Here is a 19552-nt window from a genome sequence, read left to right on the forward strand (position 1 = left end):
CAATATGGCTTGCCTATACAAGACCTATTGGCTTTGTCAATGTTTTTAGCCATATTGTACAGCAGCGCTACCTTCAGTGCAGCATAACTGAAAAGCAATGTAAGCGCTATAACAAGGACAACGCTGGCTGTTTCATACAGCTTTTTTTACCTTTCTTTTAGCCATTTTCATCAAGCTAAAACCTATTAGATAAGCCAATAAATCTTGGATAGGCAAGACCTACTGGCTTTGCCTATGCTTGTTCTACTGTGTAATATGTTTGAGGAGCTAATTCTTTTTATTTAAACAATAAAATGCTCTTGCTTATTATATTCTCCTCGTGTTATCACGGTAATATTTGGAGTTGTGTGAAGAGTTTGACGGTGACCTTGCTCCCTTTCCCAGACTAGCTGTGGCGTGGAGAGCTCCCTGCGACTCCCGCTAGGCGCCCCCAGAGCTGCGGTCGGACTCGGAGATCGCAGGCAGTGAGGCAGACGGAGCTCAGAAGATGGCGGCCCCCATGCATCGCTGAGTGTATGCAGGAGGCGCGAGCTCTTTGTCTCTCGCGCTCACAGCCTGGGGTTGCCTGAAGCCCCATGAAGAAGTCTGTGAACCCGATGCGACCAAAATACTCCCTCCAAGCGACACCTCGGGGAAAGGGCGGGAGCGGCTTCGTTTCTACAGTTCTTTTAGGCTTGGGAAGTTTTTTCAACTATTCCATCTAATGGCAGCCTTTCAGTGGTATGTATCGGCGCTTAAACATGAAGGCAGCAGGCAGGGCACAGCATCTGAAGCACTTATTCGAATCCTATGTTAGACCCACGATTGGAATTGCACGCCGGTTTTGTTTTTACTGTAATCCTTTCGGCGTAGCGTTCAATTGGGCGGACTGGGATTTCGACAGTAGCCCCGGTTTCTCGTCCCAAACTCCTCATTGTTTAACTATAAAACTCAAGAGTGGTGCAACGGGTGCAGTGTTGGTTCAAAATGACCACAACGAAAATGCATTTTATTAAATGTAAATATACTGAACTAGGCAGAGAAGGGGGTAGCTAGCTACTGTATTTTTTGTTTTGATGTGTAATTGTTATCTGTTAACCTTCTGTTCAGATACCTGTAGGGTTAACAGATAACTAAATGACACAACTTTTTCCGTCCTGTACTTTCTTCTTGCAAATCATTATTTTCCGGTACATAAGCCCACGTCCCAGGAAGCAGTGTTTTGCTTTATGAAAGTCTGGACTGAACACCCAGCGTCCCAGTAATAGAGAGTGACTGTAACGCGACGAGACACGGCGACTTTTGATTTAAACAATCCTCCTCCGACCCCCTCCTCCTCCCCCTCCCCTATCACAGGTCTTTAAAAAAACATTCCCTTGTTAATGACGCTTTGTTGATTTTTCACCCCTTCTAGAGCCCCTGCATGGTCACTCTGACTATTGCTGGAAGAATTGGCACTTTACACAATACCAAACGCTGTCAGCTGAAACTCCGAGGAATCGGGGTTTTGCTTGCAGGAATCGGGAGGCGGTAGACTAGCCCTGGAATCGGTAGTCTCACGCCTGAATCGGGAGTGTTGGCATGTCTGCTACAGCAACCACATAGCAAACTGCATTCGAGAAAAGATGTTAATCGAATTAGACCATTATTATTTTACGAAAGGAGCAGCATCGTGCATGTAAACATATGAAGTGTTTACTTTTTGTGGCTTTCCGTTTTTTAGGTCTCGCCTGTCGATGCGCATGCGCATCGAGTAAGCGAGACTATGGGGGCTCATCCACTCTTTATCCAACTTGCAAGGAATCGTGGCGATTCCTTGCTGTGCCCGTGACTTTTAAGCTCAATGCGCATGCGCATTGAGCTTAAAAGCGCGTGCACACCCGTCTTGTTTTACCCGCTCCGCCCCCTCCCCTGCCCGCCGTGTCGCATTTCTCCTCCCCTCTCTTCCCTCCGTCTTGTTTGTTTATTTTTTTACCCGCTCCACCCCCTCCCCTGCCCGCCGTGTCGCATTTCTCCTCCCCCCTCCCCTTATCTGCCTTCCCTCCGTCTTTTTTTTTTTTTTTTTTACCCGCTCCGCCCCATCCCCCTGCTCACATCTCCACACAGTGATTCCTCTCAGCGGGAACTCTCTTGCCAGAGCGTTCGGCGGCCTCCCGCCTAGTGTGCGCTCAGCTGTTGGGCCTCAGCGAACGTTCTACCCGCTGTCTTCCTTCTGGGACTGAGTTTTTACCCGTGCAGAGCTACGTTCTTTCACTTTTGGAGTTTTCAATGCAGGCTCCGCATCGTGGTTCTGCTATATGGGGGCGTGTTATCGATACTCTGCCTCAATGTAAGTTACTCATTTTTACGGTCTGTACTCCTGTTACATTTGGCCCCAGGTTGTGTAATTTTTAGAATTATTTCCCCACGTGAGCCTTACTGGATTCAGCTCTGGAAGTCGTATCTGCTCTAAGTACATTGGTACTCTGCCCCTCTGTAAGTCCCCCATTATTATTCTTCCACTTCCTGACACATTTCGTCCCAGAATGCACTTGCCTAAGCTCTTTGCAAATTCCAGATTTTTAGCGCAACATGAGCCTTTCCAGATTCTGCACACTTTGCCCACTTCACCGCTAGTGATATCAGACCTGGGACCACACTTCTCCACTCACTTCATTTTGTGTATTCCTTCACTGCATGCGCTACATCGATCTCAGTGCCCTGGCCATTACTCCTCACTCGACTGCGTACACTATCCGATCTCACCGCTCATACCACTTATGGTTTTTCACTGCCAATTCCATTGCACGTTCCAGTATTTTTACATCTAATTGATAATTTAATTGTATACATACCTCACATTATTTCTTTGCTTTGTCGCCCAGCTCTACATCTAGATATCCTTCTGTTTTGTTTCTCCCCTCTCCTCTAATCCCCCTCCTTACCCCCGTTTTTTTTTATCCCACTTCTTGACCTTGTACAGGCAACCTCTCAGGCATATGCTCTTGTGTCCTGATGATCCCCCCCCCCGATGCTAGTAGGGATCAAAATGTCATCGACTAACACATCTTGATACCAAACTTGTTCATTTCGATTCATGTGGAGCACAACGTGTTTGTTGCATTGTGACTGTTCTTAACATGCATCTTGCTGGTGTAGTCACTATATGTGTAAATGCCTGAAGGCTTGGAATCTGTTGACTATCATATTTTTACCCACTGCACCTGGTCTGTTTGGCTTTGTTTTTTGATTGCTTGTGAATAAATACTGCTTTTACATTTGTATAAAATCAACACAGGTCTTAATCTGTGTACCATTGCTCTATACATATTTGCTAGGGACTCTTTGTCTCTTGTAATATATTACATACCCTAGGTCCCTCTTGACTCACAGGGTTCCCTTATTTCTTTATAAACCCTTCTTGTATGATGTCGAATGCACACCCTGAAAACCCTTCAACGTAGTCACCATCTTCAGATTTGTTTCCTCCGATTACAGCCAGGAAACAAGAGTGCTCTGGAGTCGAAGAGGAAGAATTTGCACTAACCACTCACCCTCACTCACCCTCAACCCCTCACCCTCACCCTCACTCACCCTCAGCCCCTCACCCTCAACCCCTCACTCACCCTCACTCACCCTCACTCACCCTCACCCACCCTCACCCACCCTCACCCTCACCCACCCTCACCCTCACTCACCCTCACTCACCCTCACCCTCACTCACCCTCACCCTCACTCACCCTCACTCACCCTCACCCTCAACCCCTCACCCTCACTCACCCTCAACCCCTCACCCTCACTCACCCTCAACCCCTCACTCACCCTCACTCTCACTCACCCTCACTCACCCTCAACCCCTCAGCCTCACCCTCAACCCCTCAGCCTCACCCTCACTCACCCTCAACCCCTCACCCTCACTCACCCTCAACCCCTCACCCTCACTCACCCTCACCCCCTCACCCTCACTCACCCTCAACCCCTCACCCTCGACCCCTCCCCCTCAACCCCTCACTCACCCTCACTCACCCTCACACACCCTCACTCACCCTCAACCCCTCACCCTCACTCACCCTCAACCCCTCACCCTCACTCACCCTCAACCCCTCACCCCCTCACCCTCACTCACCCTCACAACACATATTGTGTTACAATAGGTGTCACATTTGCGAAAGATAAAACTATTGGCATTGTAAATAACAAAGCTATTAATTCGCTATTTTCAAAACGAGCACATAAATAAAAAATGTGTCCTTTACAATACCAATAGCTCAAACTTTCCTAATGCGAGACCTATTGCATTGCTGTGCTTCTCTCCCCTGCTGCACTCTCCTGCTCTCTAGAGATGTGGCCTAACGACCAGAGCTGCCATCTAAGTTACGTAAATACAAAACATGTTGCATTCCAAATGCTATAGGTGTCACATTCGCGAAAGTTATAACTATTGGCATTGTAAATGACAAAGCCATCAATTTAGCAATTTAAAAAACCAATAAATAAATACAATATGTCATTTACAAGACCAATAACTCCAACTTTTCTAATGCGAGACCTATTGCATTTCCAATGCTTGTCATTTTGTGACACAGTGCATCAATGCGCAAGCTCACCGAGTCCAGTTTTCATCTTTAATAAGGATAACCTCGGTTCATATAACTCTTAATATTGCACTTCTATTGGTTCTGCGCCCTGCAGGCAGCTGATGTTGCTGTTACCCAAACATAATTCATGTTCCAACCTCGGAAGCATCGAGTGTTCAGCTCAATGAGCCATCCTCCTGGATTATTCCTTCATTGCTGGTGGCTTTGCCTTTGAATGATTGATTACTCGTGCGTTACAGTCATCAGAATGCAAACAATGGACGTGCGGAGCTGAACTACCCGGTCACTGCTAAGATAGCACATCTTGAGGCCTCTGGGCAAAGCACAATTGGATTGCAAGTGCAGTATAGTGTTTACAGGTTCTAAATTGCTGAATGGTCCTTGCAATAGCACAGCATGTTTCCCAGAATTTAGAACACCAGAGTGATTGGTTTGTAAATTAGGATTCTAAAGTTGACCCACCTGGTGGTAGCATTAACATCTCGCTCTCATATCTACACACTGCAGGTCTCTTTCAGTACCCAATGCCTCTGTAATGGATACAAAATTAAGATTTAGAAATCAATTTACGTGTCATCACCTTGTAAACAAGATTGGGAAATATCTATTTTTTGTATACTGAAAGGATGCTCACTCTTCCTTAAGAGGTTGCATGTGAATTGCAGTAGAGAAGCACATTTTTCACCCACATGAAATCTTACATAGTACTTTTGTGTGTGTGAGTGAGAGAGCTGCAAAAGAGCTGGAACTGATTTGCACTAAATCGTGGGTAGCCCAGGCTGCAAAGTGATGGTGGATCTCAGAATATGAGAAAGTATATAATTTCTTCCAGCATCATCAGCCTAATCCTTATTTACACACTAGGGCACAGACCCGCACCAGTGGCGTCTAATCATGCACAAGCTTCTCTCACTGACAATGGACACCATGTGGGCATCAACATTTCATGCTTCCCTTCAACAGACAGAGCAGGTGTATCACAGACAGCAGTTTTGCAAACTAACCAAAGACACCAAGCAGGGATGATCACATGGGCATCTGCAAAGCAAACATATGTTTGTTTTGACAAAGCACTGGTGCCAGGTGGCTACAAAAGTGAGTGGGCTTGAATGGAAGTACTGGAACTTGCTTGGTTTAATGGGCCATCTGTAGATGGGAACAGGGGGGGTGAAATAATGAGTGAGTATTTGTTAGGGAGAACAGTAGTGGGGTCATAAAAGCACTGTGAAGTGAAAAGGTCTTCTTTAAAATAGTTCTTAGTTATTTACGGTACTGGAGTCTAAATTTGTAGATTAGTATTAGGAGTGTTCTCCTTTAGGTGATCTCAGTTCATAGTCTTAAGCACTGAATAATTATGCCGACCATTGGGATCTCTGAGCATTTTCTAAAAGTAAAATAGAAAAACGATTTTATGATTTATAATTTATTTAAACAAAAACAGTCTCATTCTGATTTGTCACATTTGTAAAAACATTTTCAAGCTAAGCTATTTCACAAATCTGTTTTAAAGGAAACGTAAAAGAAAACATGGACAATGTAGGAAGACAGGCGGCAGCATTCAGAGGCTAGAACACTGATAGTATTCATGTATGGAAGTCCTATCCTCCAGTCAGTGGTTACCTCAGCTTTTATTGTAGCTCCTTTGAACTGGTCCTTAGATCACTGAGATCAGTGTTCAAATCCTTTGGGAACTAGATTCACTCAACACATTTTGTGTGTATGACTGTTTCATGACTATTTCCTGACTGGAGATATTTTTTTTCACCCCAGAAATGCCATCTCTGTTTGTAAAGTATACCTCATGTGGCAGAAAGAAGGTGGAGAAGGACCCACATCTACATTGTGTTTACCACATTGACTCCATTCAAATGCATCCACATTACAAGACTTTTTTTCCAGGATGACTCTTAAGGATAGGCTGAAGATCCGCTTTCTTGGGAAACAAGAAGATAGACCGCACCTTGAGTGTGTTGCTTAGAGATCCAGAGAGTGAAGAAAAACAACCTCTTCTACCTCAGTTGTAACCTACCATCTATGATGACTTCCTCAGGGGTAGATCGAAAAAGATAGCTCAGCTTCCTCGCTGACGTCCATTACGTTACGTTGAAGATATGTATTGCGGCTACATGTTTGTCGTTGAGAGCTGGCTCGCTATTGAAGCACCTCTCAGCAACAAAGCCATGACAGTAAAAGAAGCCTTGCCATCAAAACAGCATTGGACATAGAGTAATTTAATCTTTCAGCTTCCTAGATCAGAAAATTGAAGACAAGACAGATTTTAGCCTCTTCTGAGCTGGAGTACTGCAAGGCATTTTCGCCGGCCAGGCGGACTGCATCTCCTTCATTGGTGGAGATTTTAGATTCCCCATTCCTAGGACTTCAGGTTTCGCATCATTGGTCAGGTCAAGCATCTCCATTCCATGTGGCTACTCTGCCTGCAGCGACATAGATGACTTTACAGCTTCCAGAAGGATCAGTTACAATTGCTCTACAGTACACGTTCATTCCAGTGGCTGCTACTCTTCCAAGGCGTACTTGTATCCCTCCTAGGTGTACTTCTACTTCCCAAAGAAGATCATGTACACACAGAAACATAATTGGAGGAACTGTTATTCTAGGTCAGGACACTCTGAGAACTCGCTATCCATATGCTCATACCACCAGAATTACATATTCATCTTCTTTCTTGCCATCATCCAGGATTTCACCTGTTGGGGATATCGGCACATTTCATAACATTTTGGCTAGAAGTACTGCAAAATGTAACATCTTGATGTCCACTCAACGTACATGCGTTGGTTATGTAATATGTTGCACAGATTAGAAAACTAATTGGCATACTTCAATGAATCCATAACATGGCAGCTTGACAAGTTCTAATTCTAAATCAATGATATCACATTACCCCCAACTTTCAGGGCATAACACAGTTCAAATTCAAATTCAAAAGAGACTTTATTTTGGTTTGATTCAACCATAAAAGTACCCAAGTCATAAAATACAATTGTTTAAAAAAAGGCATAATCATCATTGGTAAAGTGCATAACACAGTTTACTGGTGGCAAGAAGAGTAGCATTTAAAACCTTTTCTTTGCACACTGGTCCAGCAATACTATGAGCCAAGCCTTCTTACCATCTAAACTCTGACTATACAACAAAAGGAGAAACGTAGGATAAAAACAGCACCACTCCTGAAAATTCCAATTTTTCAAAAAAGCATAAATAGGCGAAAACTCCATTTCTGTACAGGCGTGGAAGCTAAAGAATTTACTTCCTCAGCGAATAAGGACACCAGCAATCACTGAGAATACAGAAGACCAATAAAGACTGAGCTTTTCCCAAAATCAAGGTCCACGCGATTATCTGACCACAACCTTGTTCTATTTGTATGTATAGTTTGTAGAGACTGCCTGCAAAGCTATTTTCTCATTTGTCACTTACCACCTCATATGTGACGCTACCTTATACACCATCCTTATAGGTTGTAAGATAGTACAACCAGGACTTTAAGTGGGCCGGGTCTCACCGGAGCTGAGCACTGGCAGTTTTTTAAAGAGGGCCTCGAAACGGGTCTCTAACGGGCTCTGTTATGTGCCCTGGCACAGGCGGTCTGTTTTTTTCCGGACTGCAGTGACAGCAGGCACATTGATGTGCGCTGCTCATATTGCTCACTTCTCACTAGTGGAGAAATTACGGCATGATGTCATACCAGGTGAGCGTTGCAGGGGAAGGAAATCCTTTAAAGAGAATCATTTTCTCTCTGGATTTCCATTCTCTTTTTGAAACTCGGGAGCAGCAACATTATCGTGGTGTCACCAGGGCTTACAGTGAAAGCTTTTTCAATATTATATACTAGCCAGAGTTGCTGCTTATTTATGTTATGTACCTAACAACCATTGACAAAGCCAATAGTCCTGACTTGTTATAAGTATGATGTTACTTGCTGTATCATATATCTGGATGCAATGACAGAAACAGCGAAATACAAGTTGGGTGGCACACTATGCTAAGCACAGATTTTTAGCTGACGTGTTTTTAAGTCACTCCCTTAATTACATTGACCACGCCCCTTTGAGAGCCCCCCCAGATTTTACATCCCACTTAAGTCCCTGGGTACAGCACATGCCTGAACAAAGCATGCCTGTACCACATGGTCTCTACCATGACCGCGTCATTAGCACGCATGCCTCTACCATGCATGCCTTTACCACGCAATTTCGTGGTAAAGACAATGGGTAAAGGGGCATGCAGGCTAAATGTCATACCCCTGCCCCCTTCCTTGTAAACTGCCCCTTTTCCCCCTGCTCTGTGCCCTGAAAATTAAACCCACACCCTAAAAACTATCCCATGCATCCCTAAACTACCTCGACCCTGCTCCCTCCCTTGTAAACTGTCCCTTTATTGCCTGCACCCTACAAATTAAGCCTATGCCCAAAAACGACCCCTGCCCCCTGAGCCCTAAAAACTGTTCCCTACTTCCGTGAAGTAACCTACCCAGCCCCCCACCCGCCCTGAGGCCTAAAACTGTCCCCTGCTCTCAGCCCTAAAAACTTTCCCCTACATCCCTAAACTACCCCAACCTTGCCCCCTGCCTTGAACCCTAAATATTAAGCCTGTACCCCAAAAAACGACCTGACCACAGCCCAACTTGCCCTGAGCCCTAAAACGATCCCCTACCTCCCTAAACTACCCCGACCCTGCTCCTTGCCCTTAACCCTAAAAACTGTCCCCCACCCTTAAAACTATCCCCACCCCCGAGTCATAATACCTATGCCACCCCAAAAAACGACCCCTCAAACCAAGCTCCAGCCCCACTTACCTCACTGTGTCCTCTCCCAAATCCTGATAGTCCTTCCTCATCCTATCTTCCCCTGACTGTGCCTTCACTCGGCAACTAGACAGTGCATTGCCTTAAGCACGCATATGCGTTGTTAAGGCACATGCGTGGTTAAGGAAAGCGCGGTACGGCTTGTGGGGAAACAGCACACATGGGTCAGCCTGCGTTGTTAAGGCAATTCCATCATTATAAGGGCCGGACTGGGAACCAAAACCGGCCCTGGCATAGTGCTCGGGCGGCCCCCCTCACCCCTGGGGAGCCGTCAAGCTCTTTGCCAGGGCCGGTTTTCGGCCGATTTTGTTACAGGGCCGATTTTGCAGCTATGCTGCAAAAACGGCCCTGTAACAAAATCGGCACCCAGGGGCACATAACCGGCCCCCACCCGTGCGGCGCACCGTGGGATTGCCCGGTGCCCGCTATGGCCAGTCCGGGCCTGATCATTATATGTCTGGAGCACACGTAACTCACCATTAACCAGCACTAATAGAGAACACTGCAACAAATATCCTGCTCCCATCCACGCACCTCAAGAGGGGTTATATTACTCATGTGGTGATCTGAAAGAGGTAGCATTGCGCTGCTGAAATGCTGTAATACAATAGAGCAGCGGTTATTAACCTGTGGTCCACGGACTCCTTGGGTCGATGCCAACTCAAGGGCTCCAAGACTGTTTGAAATTTGAAATTATCTTAACAGATTTATAAAGCATACATAAATATAGAAGCAAAAATGTATAATTGAAAATGTTTAAAAGTTTTCTAAATGTGCAAGAATCTGAAATTGAAGGCTAAAACTGAAGTTGGTATCCTCAGACTCATTCGTGGGAGCAGAGCAAATACAGCCAATAGAATATTGTTTGAACAGTAGGTGGCCTCAGTTAAATCTAGAAAACCCTCAACCTTGCCAATAACATTACAATTCAAATGTTATATTCTCGAAATAAATTAAATATCTCATCATTTGTGTATTTGTTTGATGAATGCTTGTTTTTAAATGTATTTGTATTGTTTTGAGTTCAAATTGTCGAAATTTCTTAGACCAGGACCCCAACTTCCAATAAAGACTCCGTCTTTAGATTCAAATAATGATTCATTAGGGGCCCACAGAAGTTAAAAGATTAAGAAACATTGTAATACAGTATTCCTGGGGGGTTGCGCGCAGTTTATCAAAAATGAAGAAATATGAAGGAGAAGAGCTATTTTATTGGGTAAGTAACTAGTTTATATAATAATGAACAAACCTGCAATGTTAATTGTTATAAAATAAAGACTTCAACATGTTCTTGAAATATAACGACTTTTTCCACATTAACCACAGTAGAATATCCAATACCAAGGGAATATTTTCCCGATAGTGAGTTGAAAATGTACTTTTTTAAAGGTGTGCAGTACAGCCCTCTGACGCCTACACTAAGATATGTATAATTGTATTGACAGATGTTAATTAAGAGGCATTAGGAAAATAAGTAATTTCGGGGACTAAATGCCCCTAACAATCTATACAAGGTTATGATTTTTTTTTTCTTATTTAATCAAATTATCTGTAATATGCACTGTTAGTGATAGATTGGCCTTTAGTAGAAAGATGCCCCCTGACGCCAGATAATGTTTTGCAACCTTTTTATTTTTAAGGAGATAAGGCTGATCTTGTTTAACCACATCCACACAGTAATATGAATCACATGATTAGAGATATTCTCTTAGAAGTAGAACGGAAACCTAAGCATTATATGAAGCTAAATTCTTCTCCAGCCGTTTTATGTCCAGACCATCCCTGGCATCGAAGCAGCAGTAGGCCTTACTAAATAAAATGCAAATAGGCTATGCCTTCTGGGAATGTTTTGCTTCATTCGTAGTGTTTGATTTCCCTACCAGCAGCAGTATGGTGTCTCCTGGGAAAAAACCAGCTGGCGAGACCTCGAACTCGAACAAGAAATGCAAACGGTATTTCAACGAGCATTGGAAGAAGGAGTTCACCTGGCTGGAGTTTGACTATGAGCGCAAGCTTATGTTCTGCATTGAATGCCGACAAGCGCTTGTGAAGAACAAGCATGGCAAAGCAGAAAATGCCTTCACAGTGGGCACCGACAACTTCCAGCGTCATGCCCTGTTGAGGCACGTCACCTCTGGCGCCCATCGTCAGGCACTGGCTGTTAACACAGACCAGCTGGCCTTCGAATCCCAGCTGCAGCCTCCCCAGGATTTCAAGACAACCATCAAGGTGGAAGTGAACCCATACAAAGTGGCCACACTGACGACTGCGTACTGGATGGCCAAAGAGCAGATCGCTGTGGAAAAGTTCCATTCCCTGTTGGAGTTGCAGCAGCTCAATATGTGCCAAGCGCTGTTGACCTCCGAAAACAATGAGTACTACCACCCCAACGGCATGAAAGACATGCAGGTGTGTAATGAAACTTTTGCATGGTAGTGTATGTTTTGTTTGTCATTATCTATTCCTTTGCCAAATGAGCTTTATTACTCCTTCCAGAAGTCATATAGCTGCAATTTAAAAATATGCAAATTAACCGAACCAATATACTAGTTTAGAACCTTTTTTTCCCCCAGAGGTGCTCTTGTATCTAACCCTCCCATTTCACGAGTAGATGAACTTTGGGGGTAAATGAGGGATACATTGTGGTTAGTTCCATTGCTCTTAGCCTATCCCATATCTAGCGTGAATAGGTTGTCTAATCAGCTTTTGCTTCCTAGCATCTGAAGACCTTTTGATGGTAAAAGTATAAGAACTACACATACACATCTTGCGAGCTCTTTTGCCATATTGAAGCTGTATATTTAACTGTTTAGCTAAGATGCCAACACTTCAAACATTTGATTTGCCACCGAGGTCCAAGTGTAATGGCCTCCCAGAATTATCCAGTGGGATGAGGCTAAGACTTCATCACCCTAGAGATGGTTTTCAGATCTATTTGCCTCTGCCCTTCCTGGGACCTGGGTGCCTAGAAAATAGGGTAACCTCTGGTTGTCCCGCCTCTACCTTCTAACTCGGCTTTGGGCGCAAGGGAAAATGTACAATATAGATCAATGCTGCATAATCAGTAAGAAATACTCCCTTTAGACACAGTTGTGGGGGGAGAAAGGCAGCATCAAGCCTCCAAAGCGCCTGACCTGGCATCTTCCAAACAGCACAAAATGTACTCTGCCACTGTCATGCCTTGATTCCTCATGCTGTTGCAGCTCAGTTCCTGACCTCTGCTTCTCAGCTCGATCTTCATCTTACCCTCTCCTACTTCTCCTCCCGTTAACTCCCAGGCTCACTGCTCCCTACCTTCTGGTCAGACACCTAAGGGCCGCTGTATACAAGTCACACTCGCCATCTGGCAACATGTTCCCCTTTTTAGAGAAGGCCATTCCATCTATGAGGGTTCTTCCTCATTCCGTCTATTGTGTGCCTTCTTTCCCTCCTTCCTAATATTCCTTTTCCATCTTTCATATTTTCTTTTTAAAAACGTTATGTAGTTCATCATATTTTCAATGTCAAGCTACAAATTATCTTCTTCATTATCAGAGTGTACCTGATGCACTGGTTACTCAATGTAATGTGAAAATAGCCAGCCCGTTCTACCCTGCTCACCAAGGCCATAAACGTTTACGCTGATTCATGTTGTTGGAATGAGCTTTGAGAAAAATGATCATATTATTGAAAATAATGTATTTGTGAAATCAACTTTGCCTTTCCCTGACATGAATGAATAGTAGAATCCATTAAAAAACTCAAACCAAAAACGAATTCAACAGAACTCAAAATCCCTTTAAAGCACTTTGCAGATAAGACAAGCATTGTACAAGAATACATAGCTCGTGATGGAAAAAACAGTATAAAATCTAAGGACCTGATCAATAAATAATTATGGGAACTGTCAAAATTAAAAATAGATGAATGAAGAAATGGCTGTGTTAGAAAGGGGAACACTTAAGCAAAGCATGTTCCAGGAAAATATCATCAACAGATATAAAGTATTATGGAAAAATTAGGTAATTCTTATAAAGGCTAGCTCTTTGTGAACCATAGCTTCTTTTCTGCCTTCTTGACCAGAAATCGGAATAGCCCCTTGCTTGTGTGTTCCCGAGTTGGTTCAAGGCTATGCAGGCTCTGCTACAAAGACTGCACGCAAAACATTTAACATGCGTGCTCAGCTTTCACAAGTTGACTTTTGAACCAACCATTCCACTCAAAATACAACATTTTTTATTTATTCAAATTGAATATTTTACCCAAAAGAATGTAAAATTGCAAAAAAGTATCCCCTACTCCACAGGTAGAAAGAAGTATGTATAGTTACCATAGTACCACATCAAAATACATGTGGTCACCATAATGGACACACAAAGCATGGGTTAAAGCAATGTCTTGACAAGTGATTATACTACTTCTGTGTACTCTGAAATTCTTTATTTGCACTGAGATCTGATTCAACTAACTGGCCTTTTCGCACTATCGATAACTTGTTGCTTATCCATGAAATCCTACACATTTTGTTCGATAATAGCTCACAAAACACAAAAAATTGTCCACTGTAGTCGGTTCTCTCTGATGCTACAGAGAAGTGCGATGAATCCCGACGTACAAATACTGGTGTGTGACATCTTGCATCACTGTTCATTTTCACAAAGTCCCTCGATCGCCAACTTGATTATTTTGGAGTTTTGCAAATATTAATTGATCGGTTAGTGGTCCATAAGGCATTACACTCATTTCAGGGAAACCTATCCACTACAGATCCTAAAGCATACACAGCAAGATGTGTCACTGGATACACATATTTACTCAATCATGCCTTTTTCTATTTTCTGCCTTAGCAGGCATTTTATGATGAGTGTTGCACATAGCACCGCTATCAACGGAGCTGTATACCTGACACTCGCAAAAATAACATTCTTCGCCCAACTTCTTAATCTTCCTTCAAGGAGCCAGAAAGGGAATACGTAATGTAAGACAATGTTATGTGCAACTACTACCATGGCCAGAGTGCTTAACCGGAAGATTAATAACATCAAGTGGTTGCTGAATTGTTAATTCTTAAAACATTTTCCTAATTACATGCATTTTAAAATCAAATTAATTTCAGTCACTCTTGGATGTTAGCCAATCATTTCAGAATGTCCTATTTTGCAGCAAATAGCTTGAACACGCTAATTGGATTTTTTTTATCCCCTGGTGCTCTCTGCCACGCAGAAAAGAAGTTATTTCGCAGATGAATGGTGTCTTCATTAAAATGGTAAAATGTAGCAAAACAAAGGGCTTGTGAGCACCTACATATAAAAAGGTTACATTACTATGATGGGGGGCAAAACAAGTGTGCAATTGATTGACGGAGACATCTGTTAAAAATGCATGTTAAAAATTGTCATATTTTCAAAAAGGAGCAACATTAGCATTGGTTGTGCTCCATGCGTTGCACATATGATCTATTTCGTCATGTGCTGAAACTTGAAAAGTAGCCTCTAGCATCAGTAACCCCCTGGCCAGTTTAGCAGAACATTGTATAAGCAGAATACCTATTTTTTAATTGTGAAGGTTGTGGTATAAGAGCTGTCGGATTCTCGCCATAAAAACAAAGTAGTGGCAATAGACCCCTCAATATCCTTTTAGTCTGCTTTCAGCATAGGCTCTTGTAAGAGGAAACTTCACTCCTGGTGGTTTTAGTGCTGGGATCTTCACAATGCCTCATGCTAAAATTCAGTCTGATTTTCAAAATTGCCAACAAATTCATAAATTATGAATACCCAAGTTTGGTTTATGTTAAGGTAGCCCATTCATATTCATCCTTACTATTAGCGATCACAGCACTACTGAAAATCTTCAATGCACGTTGACAATATGATATGGCACTTTCCTCTCCAATGCACTGAATATTTGATGGTACTAATAATAGGCAGATGTTATGACGAGGGCTAAGTGCTATATATGAAATAAGGCTACTACCGTGCTACGCTGGAGTGTGAAGGAGGTATCTTGTTTAATGGAATGCTCCATCGTTCTTCATCGACGAGGCTAACACTTGAGCATCGTCATAAAATGTATATTAGGCATAGCTTGAGTAATTGGTTGCTTTATAATGTGCAGCTAAAATACTGGCACAGACAGAGGTTTCTACTTCTTTTTTTGTCCCTTATAACCACCCTTTCTTACATGGTCCTCAGAGTTATATTGAATACGCTGCATTCATTCATACAAATATATTTGTGGGAGACTAACTGGGGAAACGCAGGTCCTGCGGAGTTAATATCACTTAAAATAGTCAAGTGTACATTTATTATGTTTATTTGCAATACAACTCATTCATTTAATGTTTTGTACTTTTTATTGATCAATTTTTAGGCAGCAATTGTTCACGTTCTTCACAAGGAAGATAGGCAGAGATTGAAATCTTCTCCTTTCATTGGACTTGTGGTGGACGAAATTGTAGACGCCATGGAGCGCAGAAGCCTTGTAATGTTCTCAGCAACCGTGTCTCCCTGTGATGGAAAATTATCTATTACCTTCTTAGGCACCTATAAACTGACTGGTTGTGAATCCTTCGCTGTAGCAGACAAAGTTGTGGAAGTCATGCATTCCTTCGGTGTCCCCACAATGAAGTTGGCTTGGCTGAGTTCTGGGGGTTCCGCATTGATGTCTCATAGATCAGACGGTGCAGGAATCAAGCTGAGGTCTATTTGTCCACTGTTAACTGAAATGCACTGTTTGTTCCATAGTGGCTCCTTGTTTCCGGCTGAGAGTGTTCTAAATATTGACTATGTCCAGAAATATGAAAGCACAGTGGATGCAATCTTCAGACTATATTCAAATTTGAAAGGAGAAAGTCACTGCCTTGAAGACCTACAGAGTGTTCCTAGTTTATGTGGCATTGACTTGCAGGGTCCACAACCCATTCGGTGGACATCTGTTTTGCCAGCAATCGAAACCATTGACTCTTCTTGGCCAACACTGGTCCTGCTCCTTGAAAGTGAATCTGAGAAATCTCCTACAGCTGTTGGGCTATATGAAGAGCTGAAAAAGTTCCAGTTTGTAGCTTTCACTAAAGTCCTTTTGGATATTCTTCCCATTTTTCAGAAACTAAAGCTGTTCTTCCAGATAGAGGACTTGGATCTCTCTATGGTGAAACCCATTGTCACTGCCTCAGTGGCAACACTGCTGGCTCAAAAGAGAACAAGGGGCCAAAACCTCCAAGAGTTTCTTAATGATATGAATGAACATCCAGGGGACGCCAGTGAGAGCAGGATGTACTACAAGGGAGTTGAGCTAGTGCACTGCTTCAAAGTAGATGTGGAGAACTTTGACCAGCTGAAAGGCTGTTATCTGGAAAGTGTTTGTGAGAACTTGAAGAACAGATTCCCTAACCCCGTGCTCGATTTGGTCAATGCACTCTCTACAATCTTTAGCCCCAGATGTTATCCCCAGACATTCGAAGACATCGGGAGTTATGGGGACAAAGAGCTGCATCTTCTATTACAGTACTACTCCCGCATGGTGGTTTGTGAAAGAGCCATGAATGATTTTCCTCTCTTCAAGCGCATCGTGTTTAGCCTCAGACAATTGTCCTGTAGGGACGTGTGTATCAAGCTAGTGTATTCAAACTCAGAAATGCACGAGTTGTTTCCAGATTTTGCTGTCCTGGCTGCAATTGCTTTGATCCTCCCCATTGGATCTGCTTTCTTTGACCAGATAAACATGGCCAAAGAGGTTTTGAAGCACAGCCAGTGGCATTACACATCTGAGGAAGGCTTGTCCAATGCCATGAAGATCGCGGTGGACGGACCAAGTATTGAGCAGTTTAACTTTGCATCAGCAATTGAATACTTTGAAAATATAAAGCACTGTCATTTGATGACGCAAATGAAACAACAAACAGAACTGAATATGCACGGTCTTGGTTTAGAGGATTAGCTCAAAGGAAATATTCTTTTAAAGCCAAAGCAAAAATAGACATGGTTTGTAGACTATTGCCTTAAAACATCAATTGAAAAATTATAGTGCTTTTCTTATCTACCACTGCCCATTTACTAGATAATAATCCATGGCACAGGAAAAGAAAAAATTAAAAGGCCAAGCAAATTCATTTGTAGTAGCCGCTTAACATTCCAGCCCTTATTACTCTTGGGTGGGTGGGTGGGCACAGCTCTTTCTTCTAACAAGACAGGTGGTTTAGATTTTTTCAACCCTTCTGTCCCATACCACATCTGTCTTGTAAAGGGGATTTATAACGCAGTTACACAAATAGTTGTTAGCTGTTTATAAGATGTGTAATTCTCTACTGCACTGTGAGAATAGAGAGATACCCCCTACCGTCTTTGCTGCCTTGATCTTCGACCAAATATGCATTAACTCAAGAAACCCAGATCTCGAGGTTCATGCTGAGGAACTTTTTATAATTGTGTCTAAATCGGATTCCAAAGTTATAGGACCTGATGCATCAAAGGGATTTACCCATTCTGTGTCTATAGGAAATAAATTGATAAACGAGGGCATTTGTTGATTTGGGGAAACAATATTGTCAGAATGGCTTTTGCTGAAATATTATGATAGGAATCTTTTGATTTGAAAATGTACCCTTTAAACTTAACTTACCGTTTTGCAAAAACATTGTGGGATATGGGTTAAAGTGCATGTTGCATTTTTATGGCAGAGCCTTTTTCGCTATACTGTTTATATTACATGTAGTTATTAATACTGTTATGGTGTCACTAGAGCATTTACCCTCTAAAAAAGCACTTTCAAGTAAACATTTTCTATTATTTTTTTGAAACACTTAATTTTTCCTGTAGAATTCTAAAAAAAATATAAAAAGTAGCTTCATATATGTTCATTATATGCATGGGAATGCCGGGATGGCTTTAATTGATTACTGAACTGTGGCTGGATCATCCGTTCCTGTCCTACTGAAGATGACAGATGTATTTTTTTAAAGTATGTATATATATATATATATATATATATATATATATATATATATATATATATATATATATATATATATATATAAAATACATATATATATATATATATATATATATATATATATATATATATATATATATATATATATATATATATATATATATATATATATATACACGTGTCTCATCTTGTCCACAGTTATTATTCTCCAATTTCTAAATGACCAATTTAAAATTAAAGCCTTTTATATGCACAAAATATTTTCAAAGTAACTGCCAATTCTGGGGTGCCAACCATGTATTGTTGTATTGAAAGGAGACCGTATGGGATAACTGATACTTTTCTCTCCACCTCAGCACTGTTATCCACAAACCCCGTTTCCCACCAGCATTGGGTGTAATAGAAAAGTCTTGATTAGTAAGCACTATCACAGCTCTCTTAAAGAGTCACTTCCTGGCTTGTTGGCACGCTGTGCCGCACTATTTGACCCCTCCACCAAAATAGATGATGCAACACAAGATGAATTTTCATGTGCATGAAGGGCATTCATTTTCATGTGCATGAATTGTAAATTGTTGTGTCTTGTAAAGCGCACTGCTACCCGGAGGCCTCGTAGCGCTATAGACCGCTGGGGAACCCGTCCTGGCTTTCCCTGTGAGATAGTCCCTCCTGGGGGTCTCCAAGGTGAAACCAGGCATCCCCGGCGTTTGTGTGGGGCCGTTGTGGAGATGAGGCAAGCTAATGCCCAGAGTTGCCGAGTGTGCTCCCTGGTCGGAGTAGGCGCCGATGCGAGAATTATCAGTCCGCTGATCCTGGTCCAAGACCCTGCCGCGTCGGGAATCGAACCCTGGTCCCGGGCCGTTCTCTGCACTCGGGTCTGCCGCCTCTAACCAGTGAGCCACACCTCTCCACAACGGCAGTTGTTACTGCCCTCCACAGTTACCCACAAATATGCAGGCAGAATTGTTACAGTTATTAAATCTAAGACCGGGCTTACGTGGGTCTGTTCTGTGGTGACCATGGATCTGTCAAGGGCTCCCGCCTAACCAATGGTCTTTCCTGAGGCGATTTTCCAGGTGATTTTCCTGTATAAATGGAAATATAGTCACCTGTGACTTGTTTGCAAATGGAATGTATCTAGCTTAACTAACTTCTTGGCAGACAATTTCTAAGTATTTGATCAGTAAGAAATTATTTAAAGATATATTTGTGTAGGTGGTTTTTAAACTGGAGCATTTCTATG

At 42.6% G+C, this 19552-nt stretch overlaps 2 protein-coding genes across 3 annotated transcripts in view; both read left to right on the top strand.

The window, feature by feature from the left end:
• ZNF385C (zinc finger protein 385C) overlaps positions 1–19552 on the top strand; it is a 720374-nt gene that overhangs the window by 425129 nt on the left and 275693 nt on the right. The gene's annotated exons all lie outside the window — the stretch shown is intronic.
• On the top strand, positions 433–18290 carry C5H17orf113 (chromosome 5 C17orf113 homolog). Its single transcript, XM_086924145.1, has 3 exons — positions 433–720; positions 11268–11793; positions 15733–18290. The coding sequence occupies exons 1-3, from the start codon at positions 704–706 to the stop codon at positions 17296–17298; spliced, it is 2109 nt and encodes a 702-aa protein (XP_086780271.1). The 5' UTR covers positions 433–703; the 3' UTR covers positions 17299–18290.

This window comes from Lissotriton vulgaris, chromosome 5, assembly GCF_964263255.1.
Source record: "Lissotriton vulgaris chromosome 5, aLisVul1.2, whole genome shotgun sequence".
In the NCBI taxonomy this organism is placed as follows: domain Eukaryota; kingdom Metazoa; phylum Chordata; class Amphibia; order Caudata; family Salamandridae; genus Lissotriton; species Lissotriton vulgaris.